This window comes from Arabidopsis lyrata (genome assembly GCF_000004255.2).
Source record: "Arabidopsis lyrata subsp. lyrata unplaced genomic scaffold ARALYscaffold_6, whole genome shotgun sequence".
Classification (NCBI taxonomy): domain Eukaryota; kingdom Viridiplantae; phylum Streptophyta; class Magnoliopsida; order Brassicales; family Brassicaceae; genus Arabidopsis; species Arabidopsis lyrata.
The window spans coordinates 7,188,832-7,209,591 of record NW_003302550.1 but is presented as its reverse complement, the minus strand read 5'-3'; the positions used below and the strand labels follow the sequence as shown (position 1 = coordinate 7,209,591).

General features: G+C 35.9%; 3 protein-coding genes across 5 annotated transcripts; 2 read left to right on the top strand and 1 right to left on the bottom strand.

Moving 5' to 3' along the window:
* The first annotated feature begins 4,239 nt into the window (after positions 1 to 4,239).
* LOC9309895 (AP2-like ethylene-responsive transcription factor BBM) lies at positions 4,240 to 8,288 on the top strand. The gene is made up of 9 exons (XM_002873782.2): positions 4,240 to 5,064; positions 5,450 to 5,873; positions 6,094 to 6,176; positions 6,296 to 6,304; positions 6,398 to 6,486; positions 6,661 to 6,734; positions 6,886 to 6,936; positions 7,051 to 7,127; positions 7,242 to 8,288. The coding sequence occupies exons 1-9, from the start codon at positions 4,833 to 4,835 to the stop codon at positions 7,964 to 7,966; spliced, it is 1,764 nt and encodes a 587-aa protein (XP_002873828.1). The 5' UTR covers positions 4,240 to 4,832; the 3' UTR covers positions 7,967 to 8,288.
* A 1,236-nt stretch (positions 8,289 to 9,524) lies between these two features.
* LOC9307835 (cellulose synthase A catalytic subunit 7 [UDP-forming]) lies at positions 9,525 to 14,435 on the top strand. 2 transcript variants are annotated; one of them, XM_002873781.2, is made up of 12 exons: positions 9,525 to 9,741; positions 10,116 to 10,311; positions 10,441 to 10,719; positions 11,058 to 11,151; positions 11,242 to 11,508; positions 11,590 to 11,935; positions 12,023 to 12,286; positions 12,364 to 12,576; positions 12,657 to 12,867; positions 12,965 to 13,161; positions 13,244 to 13,597; positions 13,679 to 14,435. In XM_002873781.2, exons 1-12 carry the CDS (start codon positions 9,667 to 9,669, stop codon positions 14,258 to 14,260), a joined length of 3,078 nt encoding a protein of 1,025 aa, XP_002873827.1. In that variant the 5' UTR covers positions 9,525 to 9,666; the 3' UTR covers positions 14,261 to 14,435. The 2 variants fall into 2 exon arrangements, with proteins under 2 accessions (XP_002873827.1, XP_020876264.1); XM_021020605.1 differs by having other exon boundaries at positions 9,526 to 9,741; positions 12,971 to 13,161.
* Positions 14,424 to 20,681, bottom strand: LOC9309894 (gamma-tubulin complex component 2). 2 transcript variants are annotated; one of them, XM_021020606.1, is made up of 21 exons: positions 20,285 to 20,681; positions 20,104 to 20,162; positions 19,935 to 19,983; positions 19,503 to 19,637; positions 18,956 to 19,087; positions 18,342 to 18,425; positions 18,166 to 18,264; positions 17,973 to 18,064; positions 17,615 to 17,687; positions 17,387 to 17,539; positions 17,179 to 17,298; positions 17,043 to 17,096; positions 16,785 to 16,868; positions 16,594 to 16,668; positions 16,397 to 16,507; positions 16,065 to 16,190; positions 15,877 to 15,984; positions 15,359 to 15,421; positions 15,208 to 15,282; positions 14,930 to 15,069; positions 14,424 to 14,759 (listed from the first exon to the last, which is right to left on the bottom strand). In XM_021020606.1, the coding sequence occupies exons 1-21, from the start codon at positions 20,366 to 20,368 to the stop codon at positions 14,636 to 14,638; spliced, it is 2,040 nt and encodes a 679-aa protein (XP_020876265.1). In that variant the 5' UTR covers positions 20,369 to 20,681; the 3' UTR covers positions 14,424 to 14,635. The 2 variants fall into 2 exon arrangements, with proteins under 2 accessions (XP_020876265.1, XP_020876266.1); XM_021020607.1 differs by having other exon boundaries at positions 19,935 to 19,980.
* Positions 20,682 to 20,760: the final 79 nt, after the last annotated feature.

The window sequence follows — 20,760 nt, the reverse complement described above, 5'->3', positions numbered from 1 at the left end:
ACATAAACTAAAATCGATTTCGTTTCAAGGATTCTCAATTCGAGTTTAAAGAACGTTTAAAGTTTCTGATGTTTTCACTCATGCAATTTGCCGGTGGTTTGACTCATAATGGATTAAAGATCAATTATGTGATCTTTGAATATTAGTATATGTTAAACATGTTATAGCCCCTTATGATGATGACAAATGGACTTTATGCAATTTTCGGATCCATCTTAGGTATATCTTTAGATTAGTATTTCAAATCTATCTGTTTTTGTGTCGAAGTTGTATTACATTAGATCCAATCCTATTTATAAAGGTTTTGAAACAGTAGATAAACACTCAGGACAAAAGAAAATTAGTTCTATTGTCTTTTAGTTGATTGAGTCACATTTATGGATGAGAAATATTAACCTTGATTCATTTAGGAAGAAAAAAATAAAAAGCAGTTATGAATCCAAGTTTTTGCTTAAGAGATTAGAAAAACGATGATGATCACTAGAGAACGATGCGATACAAAATCTCACAGTACTTGGCTTTAATTTTACCATATTTTTGTTGTTGCAATTATGACAGAGAGTGACATTAATCTTTTTTGAACAGTATGATTCAGCTATTTCTCCATGGCTTAAACGCCTCAAATTATCGTTTTCACTTTCTTTCGTTTTGCTGCCAAAACTGTTTTTTGATTTGCGATTCTTCACTTTAGCGTACATATTGACTCTTCAATTCTCATTATTGAGTATTCGTATGTGGACGGAAATGGAGTTGTACGATGATATCTGTAGAAAAATGCATTGTTGCTCTCTTGGCTCCACTTGAAGGAACATATAATGATAGAAGTCTAAAACTATAACTTTTTCTCTTTTGATTTTTTTTTTTTTTTGGCTAAGAATATAAATATTTTACTAAACAATATAAAGTTTAAGAGTTATAAAAAGTAGATCCTACAATATTAGTTCCATAGCAAAAAAATGAATAGAAAACATGAAAGCAATGAATAATTACTCTTTCGGAATCTATGAAGTGAACCATTTTGATTTTTATCCTTTTAATGGTAAACATCACAAAAATGATCTTATTTTAGTTAAATAGAATGACATCGTGATCAACATAATCATCTATGTAAACTATGTTTTTAAAATGAAAAAGTATTTGATTAGTACCCGCAGGGCCGGCGCAGAGGCCAAGCAACTGAAGCCAACGATTGGGGCCTCAAAATTTTAGGGCCTTTTAAACTAAAAATTTGTTAAGTTTTGGATATGCTGCAAAAGCTATAAATTTATTCTGTAGGGCCTTTAAAAAAAATGATAGGGGCTTTTAAAGACAAACTAATTATCTTCAACACTAAATTTTTGATTTAGTAAAAAAAACTCTAAAACGCTGATTGAATTAAAAAAAAAAATTGACGCTATATGATACCTCTTATGCGTGTATGTGAGTCAATTTGCTTATTTTACAAGTGAAAAATCCTAGGTTTTGAAGTTAATTGTTAGTTTTGCTTTTGAATTTATTGTTTTTTCCTTCCAAATTTGTTTTAAAAAAGAAAGCTGCAAATCCGATAATGATTTGTTAATGGTTTTTGTAGTATATGAAAAAAGCATACTTTTTGAAGTTTTACGTAGGACACTCGCAGATGTCGGGCCGGCACTGCCCGTTTTGTGTTTTAATAAAAAAACACTCTTCTTCTTTTTTTCAATGGTTGAACATGAAACCAAAACGTGTGTATTTTCAAGTTTTTTGCCTTATATTTTAGTTGTGAATAGCATACTTTTTCAATTCAGTGTTTTTTTTTCTTTGTTGTTGTTGCATATTTGTATAACATTTTTTTTATTGAGAACTATATTTTGTAATTCATTCATGGGACCGTGTGAATCGCACGCCAATTTTACCATTCGATCGATTATGAATCTCTGAACAAATCTAAGATTTTTCTTTTCCAATAAATACTAATTTAAGATACGAAAAGAAAAAGTTGTGGAAAGGAAAAATGAGATGTCAGTCATGCAAAGAATCAGTGTGATGTGTAGTGAAAATTGAAGAACTCGCCCGCTTTAACCGGGGGAACCAAAAGCTTTTCACTTATATATATATATATATATATATATATATATATATATATATATATATATATATAAAAAAGTGATATTGTCGATTTGTTTGACCTCTGAAAAATATGGAATAATAGAGCACAAATATAAATAATATGATATGACAATGACACTGCCCGTGGCTGGTGCAATTGCAATGTGACAATGATATGGGTTTTCGTACGCAAGGCAGACTCTTGCAGACCCTCATCATTTCCACATACATTCGTCTTTACATAACAAATAAAAAATATTGTATACTATGACCAATGAAAAACTACTAATTGTCAGCAAAGTTGTAGAGTATATCTTTATCTACTAATAAGAAGAAACATGAGAAGAGTTTACACTAGCAGACTAGCTAATTATATTGGACAAATGCTTAAAAAAAAGATTTAACGAATTTTTTTTGATAAACTAGTCTAAATACGATTTAGTCGACATACAAATTGATCAAAATGTCTTTATTTTTGGATAAAGATTGATCTAAATGTCTTGCATGATATAAATATAAGGTTTATTGTGTAATTAAGAATACTACATAAAAACAAAATAACGTTTTAAGAGAACAAAAGCAAAGAAAACCACTGAGTCTAGACTGGCTCATAAATATCCGAGAAGGTATATATAAGTAGACAAAATACTTCCGACTAAAAACATGTTATACAAAATTATCTTGCAACTTAGTTCCGGATCAAGATGTTCAAAGAAGTAATTTCTCCCATCAATGACATATACTAATGGGTGTATATGCATATACTATATACTAGTAAAATGAGTAAAAAATGTGCATGCAAATGAACAATGAATGGGCAAAGTAAAAGGTATTGGGTGGGGGAATGGTAGAGCAGCAGCAGTAGCATTTATACTGACAAATATCTCAAACTCATCCATCTGATTTTAATAACATTTTCATCTCTTCTTTTTCTTTTGTTGTTTTTTTTACCACTTTTCTTTCTTTTTTCAGATTTTTTACTTACTTCCAGATTTTTTTCCTTTTCCTATTTTTGGTCACACGCTCTTGTCAGTTGTAGATATCTTCATCTACAGGTGTTTCCTTTTATCTTCAGATGGAATCTCAATCCACAGGTGTTTCCCACTTCAATAAATTACCCCCAAAAAAACTTAGCTTTGTATTTACAAGAAACACAGCATAATAATTGATGCATATGTTATTGAAAAAAAAACATTTTGATACATATGGTTTTGACAAGTAATACTGTTTACAAAACTTTTGATCAAGCTTTTCTAGATTAAATATCGTCCCGGATCAAAACATAAAGTAAGTGAATAAAGTTTCTTTGGTAGCGGTCAGAAAATTTGAACCGTGTATCGAAAATGTAAAAGGAATTTTAATTCCTAGATCTACTAATTGGTATTGAGGTAATGAAATAATTGGTACCAAAGGTTTTGGGGTATATATATAAAGCAGATATGAACAAATTGTTAGGAAAAAATAATATGATTTTGTAGGTACGAGGCAATTCTAGAACGTGTGTTGGTTGTGTGTTAGATATTGCAGGCATAATAATGGAGGAAGTGAAATTATATTACAATTAAATAGAAAGACAATCCATTGAATCGTATCTTACCAAAGAAAGTCCAAATTTTTTAAAAATGTATAAATCTTTGAAAGATTATAAACCCATGCACATGCTCACCTTCGTCTCATTGATCCATGTGTATACCCTACATTGTCCTCCCTAATTACTCTAATTCCCCTAAATCATTTTTTAATTTGATACAATTAGTCGGATAAGCTCAACTACTTTACTACGGTTGCTTAGCATGTACATCTCTAGCGACTAGCATCCCTACTAGTCATTCACTTCTTTCGTTTTATACGTTGGAGGATCGAAGAAGATTTGTTTTAAAAATTTTGAGACGTTTTTATTGGTTTAACTATAGCCGCTATAGTCTATACTTCAAATAGTTAGGAATTTTTTTTTTTTTTTTGATAAACTTGTAAATATATAGTTAAGAATATAATTTCACAATATATTTGCATGTCAAATTATTCTAAAATTCATTTAATATTTTTAACGTGGCAATACTTTTTGCTTAAGATTGTTGGAGAATACTAAAAATGACTAAGCACGAAACCATGAATATCACACAAACCATGAATTTCTTAACGGAAGCATCTCTTAGTCCCACACTTCAAAATATTACAACAACGAAACCATGAATCTTAGGGTTTGTTGGAAAATACTAAAAATGACGAGTTCGTGTTTGAAAGAAAAAAAACGCCAAAACGCATTCGCTGGTTCGTGTCATATGTCTCTAAGAGACACAGCATCATTAGTCTTAAATCGACAGCGAGTGGTTTTTTGGACTTTACTATTGGTCCTCGTGTTTACCCTTTTTTGTCCTTTACATTAGTTAATTTTATACGCATGAAGAGAGAGAGATTTGAAATGGTTTTTGACTGATTAATTAAAGTGTAATTAAGAGATTATCCACTTGAAATTATTATTGTGCCCCTACCCTTCAAACCGACCAATACATCTCCACATTTTTCAAGTAAATATTTTCTTTTTTCTTTCTGAATTTAATTGCAAAATTCTCTAAATGCGCATAATATGTCGCCTTGGAAGAAATGAACATTATATTTTTGACTTTTCTTCTTCTTCTTCTTCTCTCTTCATTTAACACCAAAACCTTTTTCTTTCTCCTCTTCATGCATGAACCCTAACTAAGTTTATCTTCTTTCTTCTTCTTCTCTAATCTCTCACAAGGAGCTAGTTATTTGATTACTATATGAACTCGATGAATAACTGGTTAGGTTTCTCTCTCTCTCCTCATGATCAAAATCACCACCGTACCGATGTTGAGTCCTCCACCACCACAACCGCCGTAGATGTTGCCGGAGAGTACTGTTTTGATCTGGCCGCTGCCTCCGATGAGTCTTCTGCCGTTCAAACATCTTTTGCTTCTCCTTTTGGTGTCGTCCTCGAAGCTTTCACCAGAGACAACAATAGTCACTCCCGAGGTTTTTGTTTTAAAAATAGTTATTTATTTTTTGTTTTTGTTAATTTTTTCCCCTTCTTCCAATGCATAGAACAAAGACCAAGACTCACGCACGTAGCCCTATTTTGTTTTTGCTTATTTATCGATTTCATCTCTTTTGAGAATTTCCATGAGTGGGGTTTAGTGTTTGTTCACATCTCATGAATTGAAACTTAGTCAAATATGAAACTAGACATATATATATTCACCATTATTCAAAATCATAATTATATATGATCACATATATGTGTATATATATTTTTATTTTGTATCCTTTTGTCCATAAAATCAAAATTCCATTTCGTATATTATAGATCGGTGATAAATCAAACCCAACGTTGGGGATCTCTTTGCTTTTTTGTTTATAGATTGGGACATCAATAGTGGTGCATGCAGTAACATCCACAATAATGAACAAAATGGACCAAAGCTGGAGAATTTTCTCGGCCGCAATACCACGATCTACAATACCAACAAGAACGTTGGAGATGGAAGTGGCAGCTGTGAAGGACCTGGAGGTAGAGACGGTGGTGGTGGCTCACTAGGCCTTTCGATGATAAAAACATGGCTGAGTAACCATCCGGTGGCTAATGTTAATTATCAAGACAATGGTAACGGTGCACGAGGCTTGTCACTCTCTATGAATTCATCTACTACCTGTGATAGCAACAACTACAACAACAATAATGATGTTGCCCAAGAGAATACTATTGTTGATGTCGTAGAAGCGACACCAAAGAAAACTATTGAGAGTTTTGGACAAAGAACGTCTATATACCGCGGTGTTACAAGGTTTCCTTCATCTATATATTTTTGTTTATTGTGTTAAAATGGCTCTTGGTAAAGTTTGGGACATTCTAATGGTTCGGTTGAGAGAGTGCAACGGAATGTCCCTCGATGTATATTTAAGAGAGACATTAATTAGTTGACATGGGTTCGTTTATATATACAATAATACGTACGTATATGGTATATACTCTTAATCATATAATGTTTTGAATTTAATGTTCAGGCATCGGTGGACAGGAAGATACGAGGCACATTTATGGGATAATAGTTGCAAAAGAGAAGGCCAGACTCGCAAAGGAAGACAAGGTATATATATATTTCAATTAATTTGATATTTTTCATATACCATTTTACTTACCAACTAATTTTGGTTTTCTTTTCCACGTGTTTCTATATATATTTGCACCTGATGACTCTCTTTTCAGTTTATTTGGGTAAGTTCTTGATTATAAGCTATAAATTAATAATATATGACTAGTAAATCTATACTAAGCAAAATATAATTGTTTTGTTATCTTATCATGTAGGAGGTTATGATAAAGAAGAAAAAGCAGCTAGGGCTTACGATTTAGCCGCACTAAAGTATTGGGGAACCACTACTACTACTAACTTCCCCGTAAGTTAATTAATCAATTATACATATATGCCTAACTTCTAACTAATTTTATTCTTTTTTCTTTCTGATTGATTAATACTTGTTTAAAAACTATTATCTTACTTTTGATTGTCATGTTTATATCGTTACATTTACCATAATAAATTAGTAATGTTGGTTGGATATAATATTCAGATGAGTGAATATGAGAAAGAGGTAGAAGAGATGAAGCACATGACGAGGCAAGAGTATGTTGCCTCTCTCCGCAGGTATATAATGGAACTCTTGAATTTATTGCATTTTACATATTTCATATAATTCTATTATATGACTGAAACCCATCACGTATATATTTATTAATATTTCTTAACATTGAATAAATCATTATATGGAATATATAATAAACATTTAAATATGCAGGAAAAGTAGTGGTTTCTCTCGTGGTGCATCGATTTATCGAGGAGTAACAAGGTACGTATAATCCATCTATAAATGGAACCAATACAATTTTTTAATCCATCTATAATAATTGTTATACTACAATACAATTAATTTAATTAATATTTCCTTTAATGGGTCCAAAAGGCATCACCAACATGGAAGGTGGCAAGCTAGGATCGGAAGAGTCGCCGGTAACAAAGACCTCTACTTGGGAACTTTCGGTACGTACACTTTTCTATCAAATCTCTAAACCATGACTTTAATAAAAATAAAAACTATAAACCATAGATATTAAATAGGGATATATATCTAAGTGAATTATACAAATTATGTAGGCACACAAGAAGAGGCTGCAGAAGCTTATGACATTGCAGCCATTAAATTCAGAGGATTAAGTGCAGTGACTAACTTTGATATGAGCAGATACAATGTTAAAGCAATCCTCGAGAGCCCGAGTCTACCTATTGGTAGTTCTGCAAAACGTCTCAAGGACGTTAACAATCCGGTTCCAAGTATGATGATTAGTAATAACGTTTCAGAGAGTGGAAATAATGCTAGTGGTTGGCAAAACGCTGCGTTTCAGCATAACCAGGGAGTGGATTTGAACTTATTGCAGCAACAGCAGGAGAGGTACGTTGGTTATTACAATGGAAGAAACTTGTCTACCGAGAGTAGTAGGGTTTGTTTCAAACAAGAGGAGGAACAACAACACTTCTTGAGCAACTCGCCGAGCCTCATGACTAATGTCGATCATCATATCTCGACTTCTGATGATTCGGTTACCGTTTGTGGAAATGTCGTTAGTTATGGTGGTTATCAAGGATTTGCAATCCCTGTTGGAACATCGGTTAATTGTGATGTCTTCACTGCTGCTGAGATTGCTTACAACGCAAGAAATCGTTATTATTATGCTCAGCAGCAGCAACAACAGCAGATTCAGCATTCTCCGGGAGGAGATTTTCCGGTGGCGATTTCGAATAACGTTAGCTCTAACATGTACTTTCATGGTGAAGGCGGTGGAGAAGGGGCTTCAACGTTTACAGTTTGGAACGACGCTTAGAAAAATAAGTAAAAGATCTTTAGTTGTTTGCTTTGTGTGTTGTGAACAGTTTGATTCTGTTTTTTTTTTTTTCCTTTTTTGGGTAAGTTTCTTATAACTGTTTTCATAGTTTTGATTATTTGGATAAAATTTTCAGATTAAGGATCATTTAATTTTCTTATATACTATTAGTCTAGTCTAATTTAGTACCGTATCACTAAAAAATTGTAGTCTGCAATATCATAAGTTTTTTTTTAATTTTTGGAATTATAGTGCAAGAGACTCAAAATTCTGGTTTCAATGTTAAAAATGATCCGTTCTACCAAAAAAAAAATGTTAATAATGATCCGTGCCAAAATTGAATTCCAATAGCTGCCCACTTGATTCTTCTTCGTACATTTTGATTTTGATTTATCTGCAACATTGCCACAAGAAAATGTGATAAAGAGAAGCAATATAATGATGCCAAAAAGATCTATTTGTCAAGTTTGTGCCTTGATTCAAATCTATAATGTTTTTTCCCTTTCAACTAGTATGCAATTATGCATTATGCTTCATTCGAATTCAGACAGCGACGTAGTAACACACTAACACAAACTACTAGAGTACATAGGTGTCCAAGATTTGTGGTGGGTCGCTGTCGTGGCCCTGCTCAGGCCTATGATGGCCCCAAGATTGACTTGTGTGTTAATTGGGTTGTGTTGGTTTGGATCGCCGATAGACTATCCATCCCTCTTGTATTTGAAAATAATCATGGCTAGTCAAAGCTCGGCCCGTTTCGCTTCTAAACCTGCCAAGCCCATGAATTAGACCGTTACCGGCAGACTCAAATAAAGGGCTGGCGCAGAGGAATTGTCATGGAAACCGAATGGACAAGAAAGGCTGATGAAGAAGCTCAAAGGCATATATGAATGATCTTTAGATTCTCTTTAGCTTATGTATGCAGAAAATTCACCTAATTAAGGACAGGGAACGTAACTTGGCTTGCACTCCTCTCACCAAACCTTAACCCCTTAACTAATTTTAATTCAAAATATAGTATTTTGGCCTATCACTTTATATAATAAGATAATTATTACTCCCTCCGTTTCGTTTTAATTGTCGTTTAAGGTTCTTTCACACAAATTAAGAAAAACATTAAATTTTCTGTTTTACTTTTGTTAATATATTTTATAAAAAAATTCATTGGCCAAAACATTAAAACAGTAGAGATAAAACTAGAATTTTCACCAAACATTTGCATTGAAAACCTAAAACGACAACTATTATGAAACAAAATTTAAATCCTAAAACGACAACTAAACTGAAACGGAAAGAGTATATTTTTAAAGTATAACTGCAAGAATGGAGGAAGTATATTTTTAAAAATCATATAATTGGTAAAATGAAAATAGAAGGAATGAGATTAGGGCAGTAAGTAAAACGAGAGAGACAGGCAAAGGACAAAAAGAGAAGCTTGAGGAAACCGCGACGATGAAAGAAAGACATATCAGCTGATGGATGTGAGTGAGAGTTTGTTGCAGTTGCAGAAAATTTTACTAAAAATAAAAGAAATAATAAAAAAACGAAAGCTTAGCGTGAAGGCAATGGAGACTCTACAACAAACTTATGTACCATACAGAGAGAGAAATTATAGCTTTCATTCATAAAAACCAAATTTGACCGTCTCTCATTGATGAATTATTGTCTCTCACGATCACTGCTAATCTCCGGCCGTTGCTATGGAAGCCAGCGCCGGTCTTGTCGCCGGTTCTCATAACCGTAACGAACTTGTCGTCATTCACAACCATGAAGAGGTTTTTCATATTACTTAACCCATTTTTTCTCATGACTACCAAAGTTTTTTTTTTTTTATCAATTCACTAGTAAAAATATTACTGCATTTTCTTGATTTGTTTCGTTATTAATTTTTAAAAACTCGAATATTTGGGGAATATATCATTTTTTTTCCGGATTATGAAAAATTTATAATCTGTATGCTATGATTTGCAACAATTTTATAGAAAAATCATACTTTTCATTATTACCAACATAACACTTTTGTAAGTTTGTTACTAATATTATATTGAGCTGCAGGTTTAACCACTTAAATCGCTGTAAAAAAAAAAAGAAAGTTACTTCAATCTTTGGTCTTTTAACGAACTGAAACTTTTGTGGAATATTATAACAGCCAAAGCCTCTAAAGAATTTAGATGGACAATTCTGTGAGATATGTGGAGATCAGATTGGTTTGACAGTAGACGGAGACCTCTTCGTAGCTTGCAACGAGTGTGGTTTTCCGGCGTGTAGGCCTTGCTATGAGTACGAGAGAAGAGAAGGAACACAGAACTGTCCTCAGTGTAAGACTCGTTACAAGCGTCTCAGAGGTAATTATTTTATTAATCTCCCTCCGCTCTTATGTTGTTCGACGAAATGCCTCAATGAAAGTTAAATAAAGGCTGTTTCTTTTTAGTTTGAACTCGGAGAATGATCTGTTTTTTTTTTGGTTTCTGAAGGAAGCCCACGTGTGGAGGGAGATGAGGATGAAGAAGATATTGATGATATTGAGTATGAGTTTAATATCGAACATGAACATGATAAGCAGAAGCATTCTGCTGAGGCTATGCTTTATGGGAAAATGAGCTATGGAAGAGGTCCTGAGGATGATGAGAACGGGAGATTCCCACCTGTTATAGCTGGTGGTCATAGTGGAGAATTCCCTGTTGGAGGAGGCTATGGGAATGGAGAACATGGGCTTCATAAGCGTGTCCACCCATATCCATCATCTGAAGCTGGTGAGTCTCATGGAAATGTTAACTTACATATAAAGTTAAGGACGTCTCTTAGTGATGATTAGGGTCATGCATATTTCAATATGGGCAAAAATCATAAGTATGAGGCCTTCCAGCTTGGTAGTAGACAGGGACATAGTTTTATAAACATGGACTTTGGGGTTCTTACATTGTTATATGAATTTCATCAGCAGAACCTTGTTTTAGAAATGGCTGCTTCTTTTAGCGAATCTCACGCACATATAAAATGGAATTAATACAAGTGAAAACAACTGATGTAGAGTTTTCTAACAATACTTTACTTTTCCTGTTTGTTTCTGTGTGTAATTTTAATGTGGTAGGGAGTGAGGGAGGATGGCGGGAAAGAATGGATGACTGGAAGCTCCAGCATGGGAATCTTGGGCCAGAACCAGATGATGATCCTGAGATGGGACTGTAATGCCTTCACAAACATATGTCTGAGATATTAGTTTTATATGATTTGGATTCATGCTTACAAACTTCTGGAATTGGAAATGGTTGCAGGATTGACGAAGCACGGCAGCCACTCTCGCGGAAAGTGCCCATTGCCTCAAGCAAGATCAATCCATATCGGATGGTCATCGTGGCTAGGCTTGTGATTCTAGCAGTTTTTCTACGGTATAGGCTCTTGAACCCAGTGCATGATGCTCTGGGGTTATGGCTGACCTCTGTGATCTGTGAAATCTGGTTCGCTGTCTCTTGGATTCTTGATCAGTTTCCCAAGTGGTTCCCCATTGAACGTGAGACCTATCTAGATCGGCTTTCCCTCAGGTAAAATCCACATATTCTCAAGTAGGAGTCTTAAAATCTATGAGTTGGAGTTTGGATATAAATATCTTTTTGTTTATACAGGTACGAGAGAGAATGTGAACCAAATATGCTTGCCCCTGTAGATGTCTTTGTCAGTACGGTAGACCCGCTGAAGGAACCTCCCCTCGTCACATCCAACACTGTGCTTTCAATCTTGGCCATGGACTACCCAGTTGAGAAAATCTCCTGCTATGTCTCTGACGATGGTGCTTCAATGCTCACATTCGAATCTCTCTCGGAAACTGCCGAGTTTGCAAGAAAATGGGTTCCCTTCTGTAAGAAATTCTCCATAGAGCCACGGGCACCAGAGATGTACTTCGCGTTGAAAATTGATTATCTCCAGGACAAAGTCCACCCAACGTTTGTTAAGGAACGTCGAGCCATGAAGGTCAGTGTATATCACCTGATCTAATTATACCACCACACAGCTTTTCACTATAATCTAAACTTCATAAGTGAAATTGACTTATGGCAGAGAGAATATGAGGAGTTCAAGGTCAGGATCAATGCTCTCGTGGCTAAGGCCTCAAAGGTTCCTCTAGAAGGTTGGATCATGCAAGATGGAACACCATGGCCAGGGAACAACACCAAGGACCACCCCGGTATGATCCAAGTCTTCCTCGGCCACAGCGGAGGATTTGATGTCGAAGGCCACGAACTTCCTCGGCTTGTCTACGTGTCCCGTGAGAAGCGTCCTGGTTTTCAGCACCATAAGAAAGCTGGTGCCATGAACGCCCTGGTAATTTTCTTGATCTGCCTTGGACCAAATGAGAAACTGATCTCTGTGTCTTGGACCTAACATGATACTTCTGTCAGGTTCGAGTGGCAGGCGTACTCACAAATGCTCCTTTCATGCTGAACTTGGACTGTGATCACTATGTGAACAACAGCAAGGCCGTGAGGGAAGCAATGTGTTTTTTGATGGATCCTCAGATTGGAAAGAAGGTCTGCTATGTTCAGTTCCCTCAAAGGTTCGACGGTATTGACACGAACGATCGTTACGCCAACAGAAACACAGTCTTCTTTGATGTAAGATAAAATCCATATTTCTTTAACTTTTGGTCTATGAGATAAATATACCCTTTTGCTTACACTCTTGTTTGCTACAGATCAATATGAAAGGTCTAGATGGAATCCAAGGTCCAGTTTATGTTGGTACTGGTTGTGTTTTCAAACGACAAGCTCTGTATGGTTATGAACCACCAAAGGGTCCTAAACGTCCAAAGATGATTAGCTGTGGTTGTTGTCCTTGCTTTGGGCGCCGGAGAAAGAATAAGTTTTCCAAGAATGACATGAATGGTGACGTAGCAGCCCTTGGAGGTAAATTATCCCAACAACCTTATAACATTACGCCGTATCTTGAAGTAGATTTAGTTTTATGTTGGAATCTTGCAGATCTGATAGTGTTTTTTGGTAGGAGCAGAAGGTGATAAGGAGCATTTGATGTCTGAAATGAACTTTGAGAAAAAGTTTGGGCAATCATCCATCTTTGTAACCTCAACTTTGATGGAAGAAGGTGGCGTTCCTCCGTCATCAAGTCCTGCAGTGCTTCTTAAGGAGGCAATCCATGTCATAAGCTGTGGTTATGAAGATAAGACTGAGTGGGGAACTGAGGTAATAATACTGAATCAGCACCTTCTTATTTGTGATTTAGAAGCTGGCCATTGTAAGAAACTTTTGTATATCCTAATTGTAGCTGGGTTGGATCTACGGCTCTATCACAGAGGATATTTTGACGGGTTTCAAGATGCATTGCCGTGGCTGGAGGTCTATTTACTGCATGCCTAAGAGGCCTGCATTTAAAGGTTCAGCTCCTATTAATCTATCAGACAGGTTAAACCAGGTTTTGCGTTGGGCACTCGGATCGGTTGAGATATTTTTCAGCCGGCACAGTCCTCTCTGGTATGGCTACAAAGGAGGCAAACTCAAGTGGCTTGAGCGTTTTGCTTATGCCAACACAACAATCTACCCGTTCACATCTATACCACTCCTTGCCTACTGTATCCTTCCAGCCATCTGTCTCCTTACTGACAAATTCATCATGCCACCGGTTAGTAAAATTATCAGATAAAAGCGCTTACAAATCTGCATAAAATTTGCTAACTATCTGTTTTCCCAAATTTTCTTTCAGATAAGCACATTTGCTAGTCTCTTTTTCATCTCTTTGTTTATGTCGATCATTGTAACGGGAATCTTGGAATTGAGATGGAGCGGAGTTAGCATTGAGGAATGGTGGAGAAATGAGCAATTCTGGGTCATTGGAGGAATCTCAGCTCATCTCTTTGCAGTTGTCCAAGGTCTCCTCAAAATCTTAGCAGGCATTGACACAAACTTCACAGTCACATCAAAGGCAACAGATGATGATGACTTTGGAGAACTTTACGCGTTCAAATGGACAACACTGCTTATCCCTCCAACAACTGTCTTGATCATAAACATTGTCGGCGTTGTTGCAGGCATCTCAGATGCCATTAACAATGGATACCAGTCTTGGGGACCTCTATTTGGTAAACTCTTCTTCTCCTTTTGGGTCATTGTTCATCTCTACCCATTCCTCAAAGGTCTGATGGGAAGACAGAACAGAACACCAACCATTGTGGTGATTTGGTCAGTGTTATTGGCATCGATCTTCTCTTTGCTTTGGGTCAGAATTGATCCTTTTGTGCTCAAGACCAAAGGACCTGACACTTCCAAGTGTGGCATCAACTGCTGAAGCAAAATCTTTTTCTGTACTTTGTCTACTGTATTCACTTCTTTTTTTGGATTGCATAATTGGATTTTGTTTATTGTATATTAGCCAGTAAAAGAGATGGATTTGGATTTATTGTGAGAGATTAATGCATTGTAAAAGAAAATTCGAGTAAAAGATTCACAGATACTTTCTCAAAGAGTGTACTTTTAGTTGCAGTGAAGCCACACAAATCTTGGATGCAAATATTTAACATAGAGAGCCTGAGACTTGTTCTTATATCGTGGAAATTCACAAATAAAATAAAGAAACGACAACAAAAGACTAAACACACGCACACATCTCATAACAACTTCTCAAGCTGAATATCCTGAGTTTGTTTAGTAAAAGTCTCACCTCTCATTCTTTGGAAACACCAAGGATCCACTGTGAGAGATGAGTCAAGTATGGCTCAGCCTGGGAGCCTTTGCTCAAGACTGGTCCTAAGCTCTGCAACTCCGAGTTGAATTCCCTTTCGAAATTGCTGGTAAAACACGTTGCAGACATGTTAGAACAATATCGTGATATGAAGTTTGAAAATTCTAACAGCAACTGCTTTTGTAGAGATGTTGATAAAGGGGACTTAAGGATCTGAATGATTCGCCAAGAAAGTAAAGCCATTAGTCTTAGAAACAGTTCCTTGTTACTACTTACAATATGGACTCTGTAACGGTTGTGTCTCTTATCATTGTCTTCTGTGGATGAGACTGGCTATTGATGTCGATAGACGATGATATCAGCCACTGTGTAGCTGCAGCATATTGCAGACACACTGATTTCAACTTCTCCATTTTCTGCAACATCAGTAAAGATGAGTGTAAAATATTGATAAACATCACACTATCACTAGTGCGTTCAGAATTTCTGCTCTTGTTGGCACATAATTATATCGATCGTGAGAAAACATATTTTTTAATTGAACATCGGCAAACCTTAAGGACATCGGGTAAAAGAAGCAAGCATCCTCTCAGACATTTATCAAGAAAATAGTCGTGATGTTGTATCACCTGCAAGATGATGGCACATTGTTCAATAAAGAATGTTTTCCCTGCAAACAAAAATAAAGCAGGTCTCCACACTTACCTCATCTACACTCCTTGTGGATTGTAGTCTATCGTGCATCACATGCCAATTTGGTTCGAGAACCTGAAGAGACATCCCACATAAAAGCAAGCAGATATAAAATTAGAAAAAAATCCAGAGCCAATAGTTGCTGAAATAAACACCAAATCACTCATAAAGAATTATGTCTTTATATATTTCTGGTGTGATTTATCTCATCTGTTCATTGATAGTGTCCTTACATCTCCAGAATCTGTAACTCACGTTTTCGAGAACGTATATCTCGAAACATACAGTTGCAAGAAGCGCTTACATTTGTAAGTATGCTTCTTACAACTGCAGAGATATCTGGATTCAATATACAGAGTATATCTCAGCAATTCTACAAGTCAGTCTTCCAGAGATTTACACCACAAAATCAGGAAAATAGGAGCTACGGATAGACAATCAAAATTTTTAAATAAATAAATCCAGATTCCATTCTGATAGCAAACATAATTGTTAAAAGCAAACAAAACAAAGAGGAAATCACGACTTGCCTCGAATGTAAGATAATGTAGAAGGCTACTGATGAATTTAAGCATGCTACGGCAGAGAAGCGATGATCTAGGAATTGCTGTACCCTTAGAGTTCATAGACCGAATCCCCTGTAGAATTTCACAGCAGTTTGTTAGAGAAACCAAAAATAAAATAATTTACAAGCTACAAATATTATATCAGTCCATACTTGATGTATCTGCCAAGCACCACAAAGCTGGCGTTCCACATGTTTGCAGTGAAAAAGAAAGCGGAAAATTAACTGGTACTTTGACAATGCTTTCTTTGATATGACAATAGATAGTGGCCACTGAACCTGAAACACAAAGCCACAACCAGCATATCAAACAATTGAGTAGCCAATCGAATATGCATTTGTTGATTACTTAATAAGTATAAATGATGAATCTAGAAGCGACTTAGTAGTTATATATAACAATCACTAATAGTATCACGACGAACAAAATAGTTCGAATCCGGATACACACAGGTAGGTGCAGACAAGGCAAGAAAGGAGCAGACCTTATAGCTCAAGGAAAATGTCTCTAGACCAGTAATGCTCATTGGGTCCTCAATACTATTGCTATCAGGGTCCTTGTGCATTCCCAAAGTTGTAAGCAATGAAGCTCGATCCTAAGATATGAATGCAAAGTGAGAACATATAACGTACAAACATTGTAAATTGATCACATCCAGGAAAAGACAAATTTACAGCTCACCACACAGCAAGTCAATTCTTCATGGCGAGGATCCGCTGCAGCCGCTGTGGTACGTAGAGCAAGATCTAGCAAAGACTAAATAATACACATCCATTTAGATTCCAGCAAACAAAGTAGAGGCCATAACGATTGAATAATGGTAAGAAGTTTTGTCTAATCTTTTGATTATGCTCTAAAGGGGAAAAATGTACCTGCAACTTTTCTACAGATATTTCATGCACTTTTTTGTTGAGCTCCTCTCGAGCAATGTCCATAAAATGAACCAAGAAATCACCCTGTAGTTCATTACATTGTTGTACCAAAATCAATTAGAAACTAAACAGCTGATAGAGTATCAATGACTGAAGAAAACAACTAAACGGCGAGCTTTTCACATTGATAAATTTGTGCCTAGGAAAGTCTAAAGAACTCTGAAGATAACTGCTTATTCATGAACAGAACCAGCATACCTGGTCGAGAAGAAGATAGTGCTTTATAGATCGAAGCCTTCCAATGAGGTCATACTGATTCATTTACTGATGGTCAGTGAGGTGCATTTACAAGGAATGACATCAAAGACGCAGTCATCATAACACAATTTATTACCTTATCCTTGATGAGATTCACAAGCTCTATACTGGCAAATTCGTGAGCAGCCTTTATGCATTCAAGATAATGATGATTTGAACCAAATATTGTTAACTTAGATCTCTCTGAGATGGGAACCTGTTAAAATAAATCAGCCAATGTCGTGTGCAATGTCACAAATACTGTTAATTGTATTAATAAACAGAAAATTCACCCACAATCATACCTGAACATTGTGCCCACATTCTCTCATAACGTTTAGATATTTCCCTGTGGTCAATATTGTTGCAGCAATGTTTGCAAGGAATCCAGGAATAGTATCCTTGAGGCTGTATCTTTGACTCCAATATTTAGCTGTAGAGTCCTGACTGAGGCTCTCCTGTACGAAAAAATTGACATTGTCAGATCAAGCAATTGACAATTGTGCAGACGAGCTGAGCAAAAATCGAAGTACCTTTTTAAGAGACCTGTTCTCGGCAATGAAAAATTCCCCATACGGATCATCAATGATCCCTTCATAGACCCACCTTAATTAAACACTAACTAAAGTCAGTTGACACATCTAACAATACTATAAGCTATCCAACAAATAGAGAAACCCATGTACAGATCTGCCAAACCAAAAGATAACAAACATGTTCGTCAATCACTCCTTCCAAACAAAGGAAAAACATAGTCACAGGTTGGACTTAGATTATCCGAGCATGCCACAAGCAATAACAAAGGGAAAAGGGCAGAGATTATAGCAAAACGTTTTTTTTTTAATATGAATCTAGTTACGAGCAAGAAAAGAAAAGGCATGGGTAATCAACCTTTCCAATATGCTCAGGTATGCATTGCTTGCACACTCCGTCATTTTCTCTAACAATGACCTCACTGAATTATCACCAGCCATCGCTTTAGCCTAGGCATGATAGTCTTCAAGATTAGGACATTTAATAAGAAAGCTAATTCTAGTACCAAAAAAAAACCCAAAATATTTTAATGACCAAAGCAGGAATCTACCTGACTTTGCAAGAGATTAAGAACACCAGAACCCACAAAATGCTTCGTTGAAGCCTGCTGAACTACTGCAGCCAATGCGCGCATGGATCCCATCATGGGCTGAGAGATACGAAAAACAATCGATCAGTATGATGTTTAAGTAACCTGTAGCTTGGATTGTTTGAAGAAAGACGGACCTGACAGTAAAACCATAATCCTTGGATAGAAAGTCTCCCAAGTCGAAATTGATGTTCCAATTGTGCCACCATGGCTTGATAATCCTGGTAAAAGAGAGGATGGTTAATACTTGTAGCAATAGCAAATAATGTTGTCAAATTACCTCAAGGCTAACACAAAATGATATCCTCAGTCCAACCAATGCATGACATTGGTTAGACACGAAACTCAACATGTGAAATGGAAAGAAAAGAATCAGACCATCAGTTTATTCAATGGGGCAATAATAAGAGAGGGATTACAGAGACGGCAAGAAGTTGGAACAAAGAAGACAGTAAGAGCAATATGCGTCATCTTAGATATTCATACGTATGCATATACACACACTCAGAAATGTGATAAAACACCAATTCAGTGGACAAGAAAGAAACCCAATAAATAGACTAAAAGCATTCTAAAATGAGCTTTCCAAGTTCATGCTTTTAGTTAACTGAGTAAATTCCCAAAGTTGACTACTAGTTTATAAATCCATATCCAGCGCAAAAAACCCCATATGTAACAGAAAGGTAACGAAAAATAACTCAACAAACAATGCATCACAATTTCCACAAAGCTAGCAACCTATATCACATACAAGGAGGAGTGCCCTGAGTGCAGCCGCGAATGCATGGTTAACTAGCCCGTTCTTGAACTGCGAGCTTGACTCCACAAATTGGTCAATCAGCAGATAATATTCACATAAAGGGAATACTCTTTTTGCCAATTCCTGCAAAATTATTTGCAACGGTCAATATATTTCACAAGACCCAATTAGAATAAGAATTACAATGTTAATTTGTTATAGCATCTATAAATCCTATTCGAAAGAGAGAACCACCCTAGACATAAAATAGTAATGGGAGATAATTAAACTTTCAAGAAGTCAGAACACCAATGAAATGCTTTATACTTCATACAACACAGCATCAAGTTCCATAAACATAAATATACAGCTTGCAAACATCAATATAACAGTCTCAAAATGTGAAAGACTTTGTACATAGGCAATTCCAGTAGCTCTAAAATGAACAGATCGAGGATGGTTAGAAATCACAGGTTTTTTTCAAGTTGAGTACTGTAGACCATCATGATTAAAATGTTCGGGATAGGAATCCAAAGTTATTGTGTTGAGTACTACTCACCTGTAGTGCCAAATCCATTGATGGATCAACTTGGAAAGCTATACTATCCTCCTTCCCATGGAATCTTTTAATTGATATATATCTCCCTTCAATTCCAACCAACGCAGATAAGAGATCATCAATGACGATAAGTTCCTACATGCCAAACGGGACAAAAAAATATTTCTGAAATAACAAAAGAGGTGACACCAAGTCTAAATCTAGGCTAGCAAGTTCCATAATTTGTCTGGCTCAGATCAATTATCCTAGTGACCTAGTATATGCCACGAAAACGAGAAACCATCTTCACCTACAATGATGCCAACTTGGAAAAAATACACAACTTAAACCCAAACTTGAACGACACCACCACCAGTTTCAAGGTTACAGGATAAATGGAAGGCTAGAAATAAAAAAGAGACACTTTTTTTTTTTTTGTAAAATAACACAAACCTGAACCGGTGTGTCATAGCAGCCAATTGCCTGCTCTACTCCAGAACTGCTGAAACCAAATGGAGAGTTGAAAAATCAATGACTCTATAGAATAAGATGAAAAAGGAATTGACTTTGGAGGTTGAAACAGAGATGTATCACTAATTTTTAGCATAAATTTTCAAAATACCTAGACGAGTCTAAAGTAAACCTCTTAGAATCAGCAAATTTGGAGCTTGCCCTCGTTTCCTGAGATAAACCCATTGTCAAAACTATACATTTTTTCAAAAGTTAACCAATGTCGACAATTAAATATATAATTTGAACGAATTAGAGAGAACTAAAATCAAGAAAAACTAAAGATCGAGCACCTGATGAAAGCGACCAGTGAGAAATGGCCTGTCTTGGTTCCAACGAGGAGTCGTAGGGCACGAGATTGGCGTCATTGATTCCATTGCTTCGCTCTTCAGTCTCTCTGCAAAAGTTTAAACCTTTACGGGGAAAAAAGAGAAAAGACACACAGATCAGTCACCATATACCGAACCATCTCCGGTTTTTTACTAAACCATTAATTCATATGACTAAAAATGTCCGGTTTCCATTGAACCAGAATTTTTCAGATCCTGGTTTCAAATTCGAGATTAAAAAAGGACAAAACTTTTTTTTAAGTAAAGAAAACAAAAAAAAAAAACCATCCTTTGCTCCTGCCCTGTCCTCCACCTCCAGCTTTTCAATTCACAGAAATGATTATCTCTTTTCTATTTTATTGGGTTCACATTCCAAAGAGTACATGGCCAAAACAAAGGCCCTTTAAAAGATTACAGAAAAGATGAGGCCCAACAGAAAA

Coding starts and splice junctions, on each gene's coding strand:
- LOC9309894 (XM_021020606.1), bottom strand. CDS start 20,368: ATGGAATCAATGACGCCAATCTCGTGCCCTACGACTCCTCGTTGGAAC. Junction 19,088..19,502: donor CAATGGATTTGGCACTACAG/GTGAGTAGTACT, acceptor ATAATTTTGCAG/GAATTGGCAAAAAGAGTATT. Junction 18,065..18,165: donor TTAATCTCTTGCAAAGTCAG/GTAGATTCCTGC, acceptor TATCATGCCTAG/GCTAAAGCGATGGCTGGTGA.
- LOC9307835 (XM_002873781.2), top strand. CDS start 9,667: ATGGAAGCCAGCGCCGGTCTTGTCGCCGGTTCTCATAACCGTAACGAA. Junction 9,742..10,115: donor TCATTCACAACCATGAAGAG/GTTTTTCATATT, acceptor ATATTATAACAG/CCAAAGCCTCTAAAGAATTT. Junction 12,287..12,363: donor CTGGTGCCATGAACGCCCTG/GTAATTTTCTTG, acceptor TACTTCTGTCAG/GTTCGAGTGGCAGGCGTACT.
- LOC9309895 (XM_002873782.2), top strand. CDS start 4,833: ATGAACTCGATGAATAACTGGTTAGGTTTCTCTCTCTCTCCTCATGAT. Junction 5,874..6,093: donor ATATACCGCGGTGTTACAAG/GTTTCCTTCATC, acceptor TTTAATGTTCAG/GCATCGGTGGACAGGAAGAT. Junction 6,937..7,050: donor ATTTATCGAGGAGTAACAAG/GTACGTATAATC, acceptor TGGGTCCAAAAG/GCATCACCAACATGGAAGGT.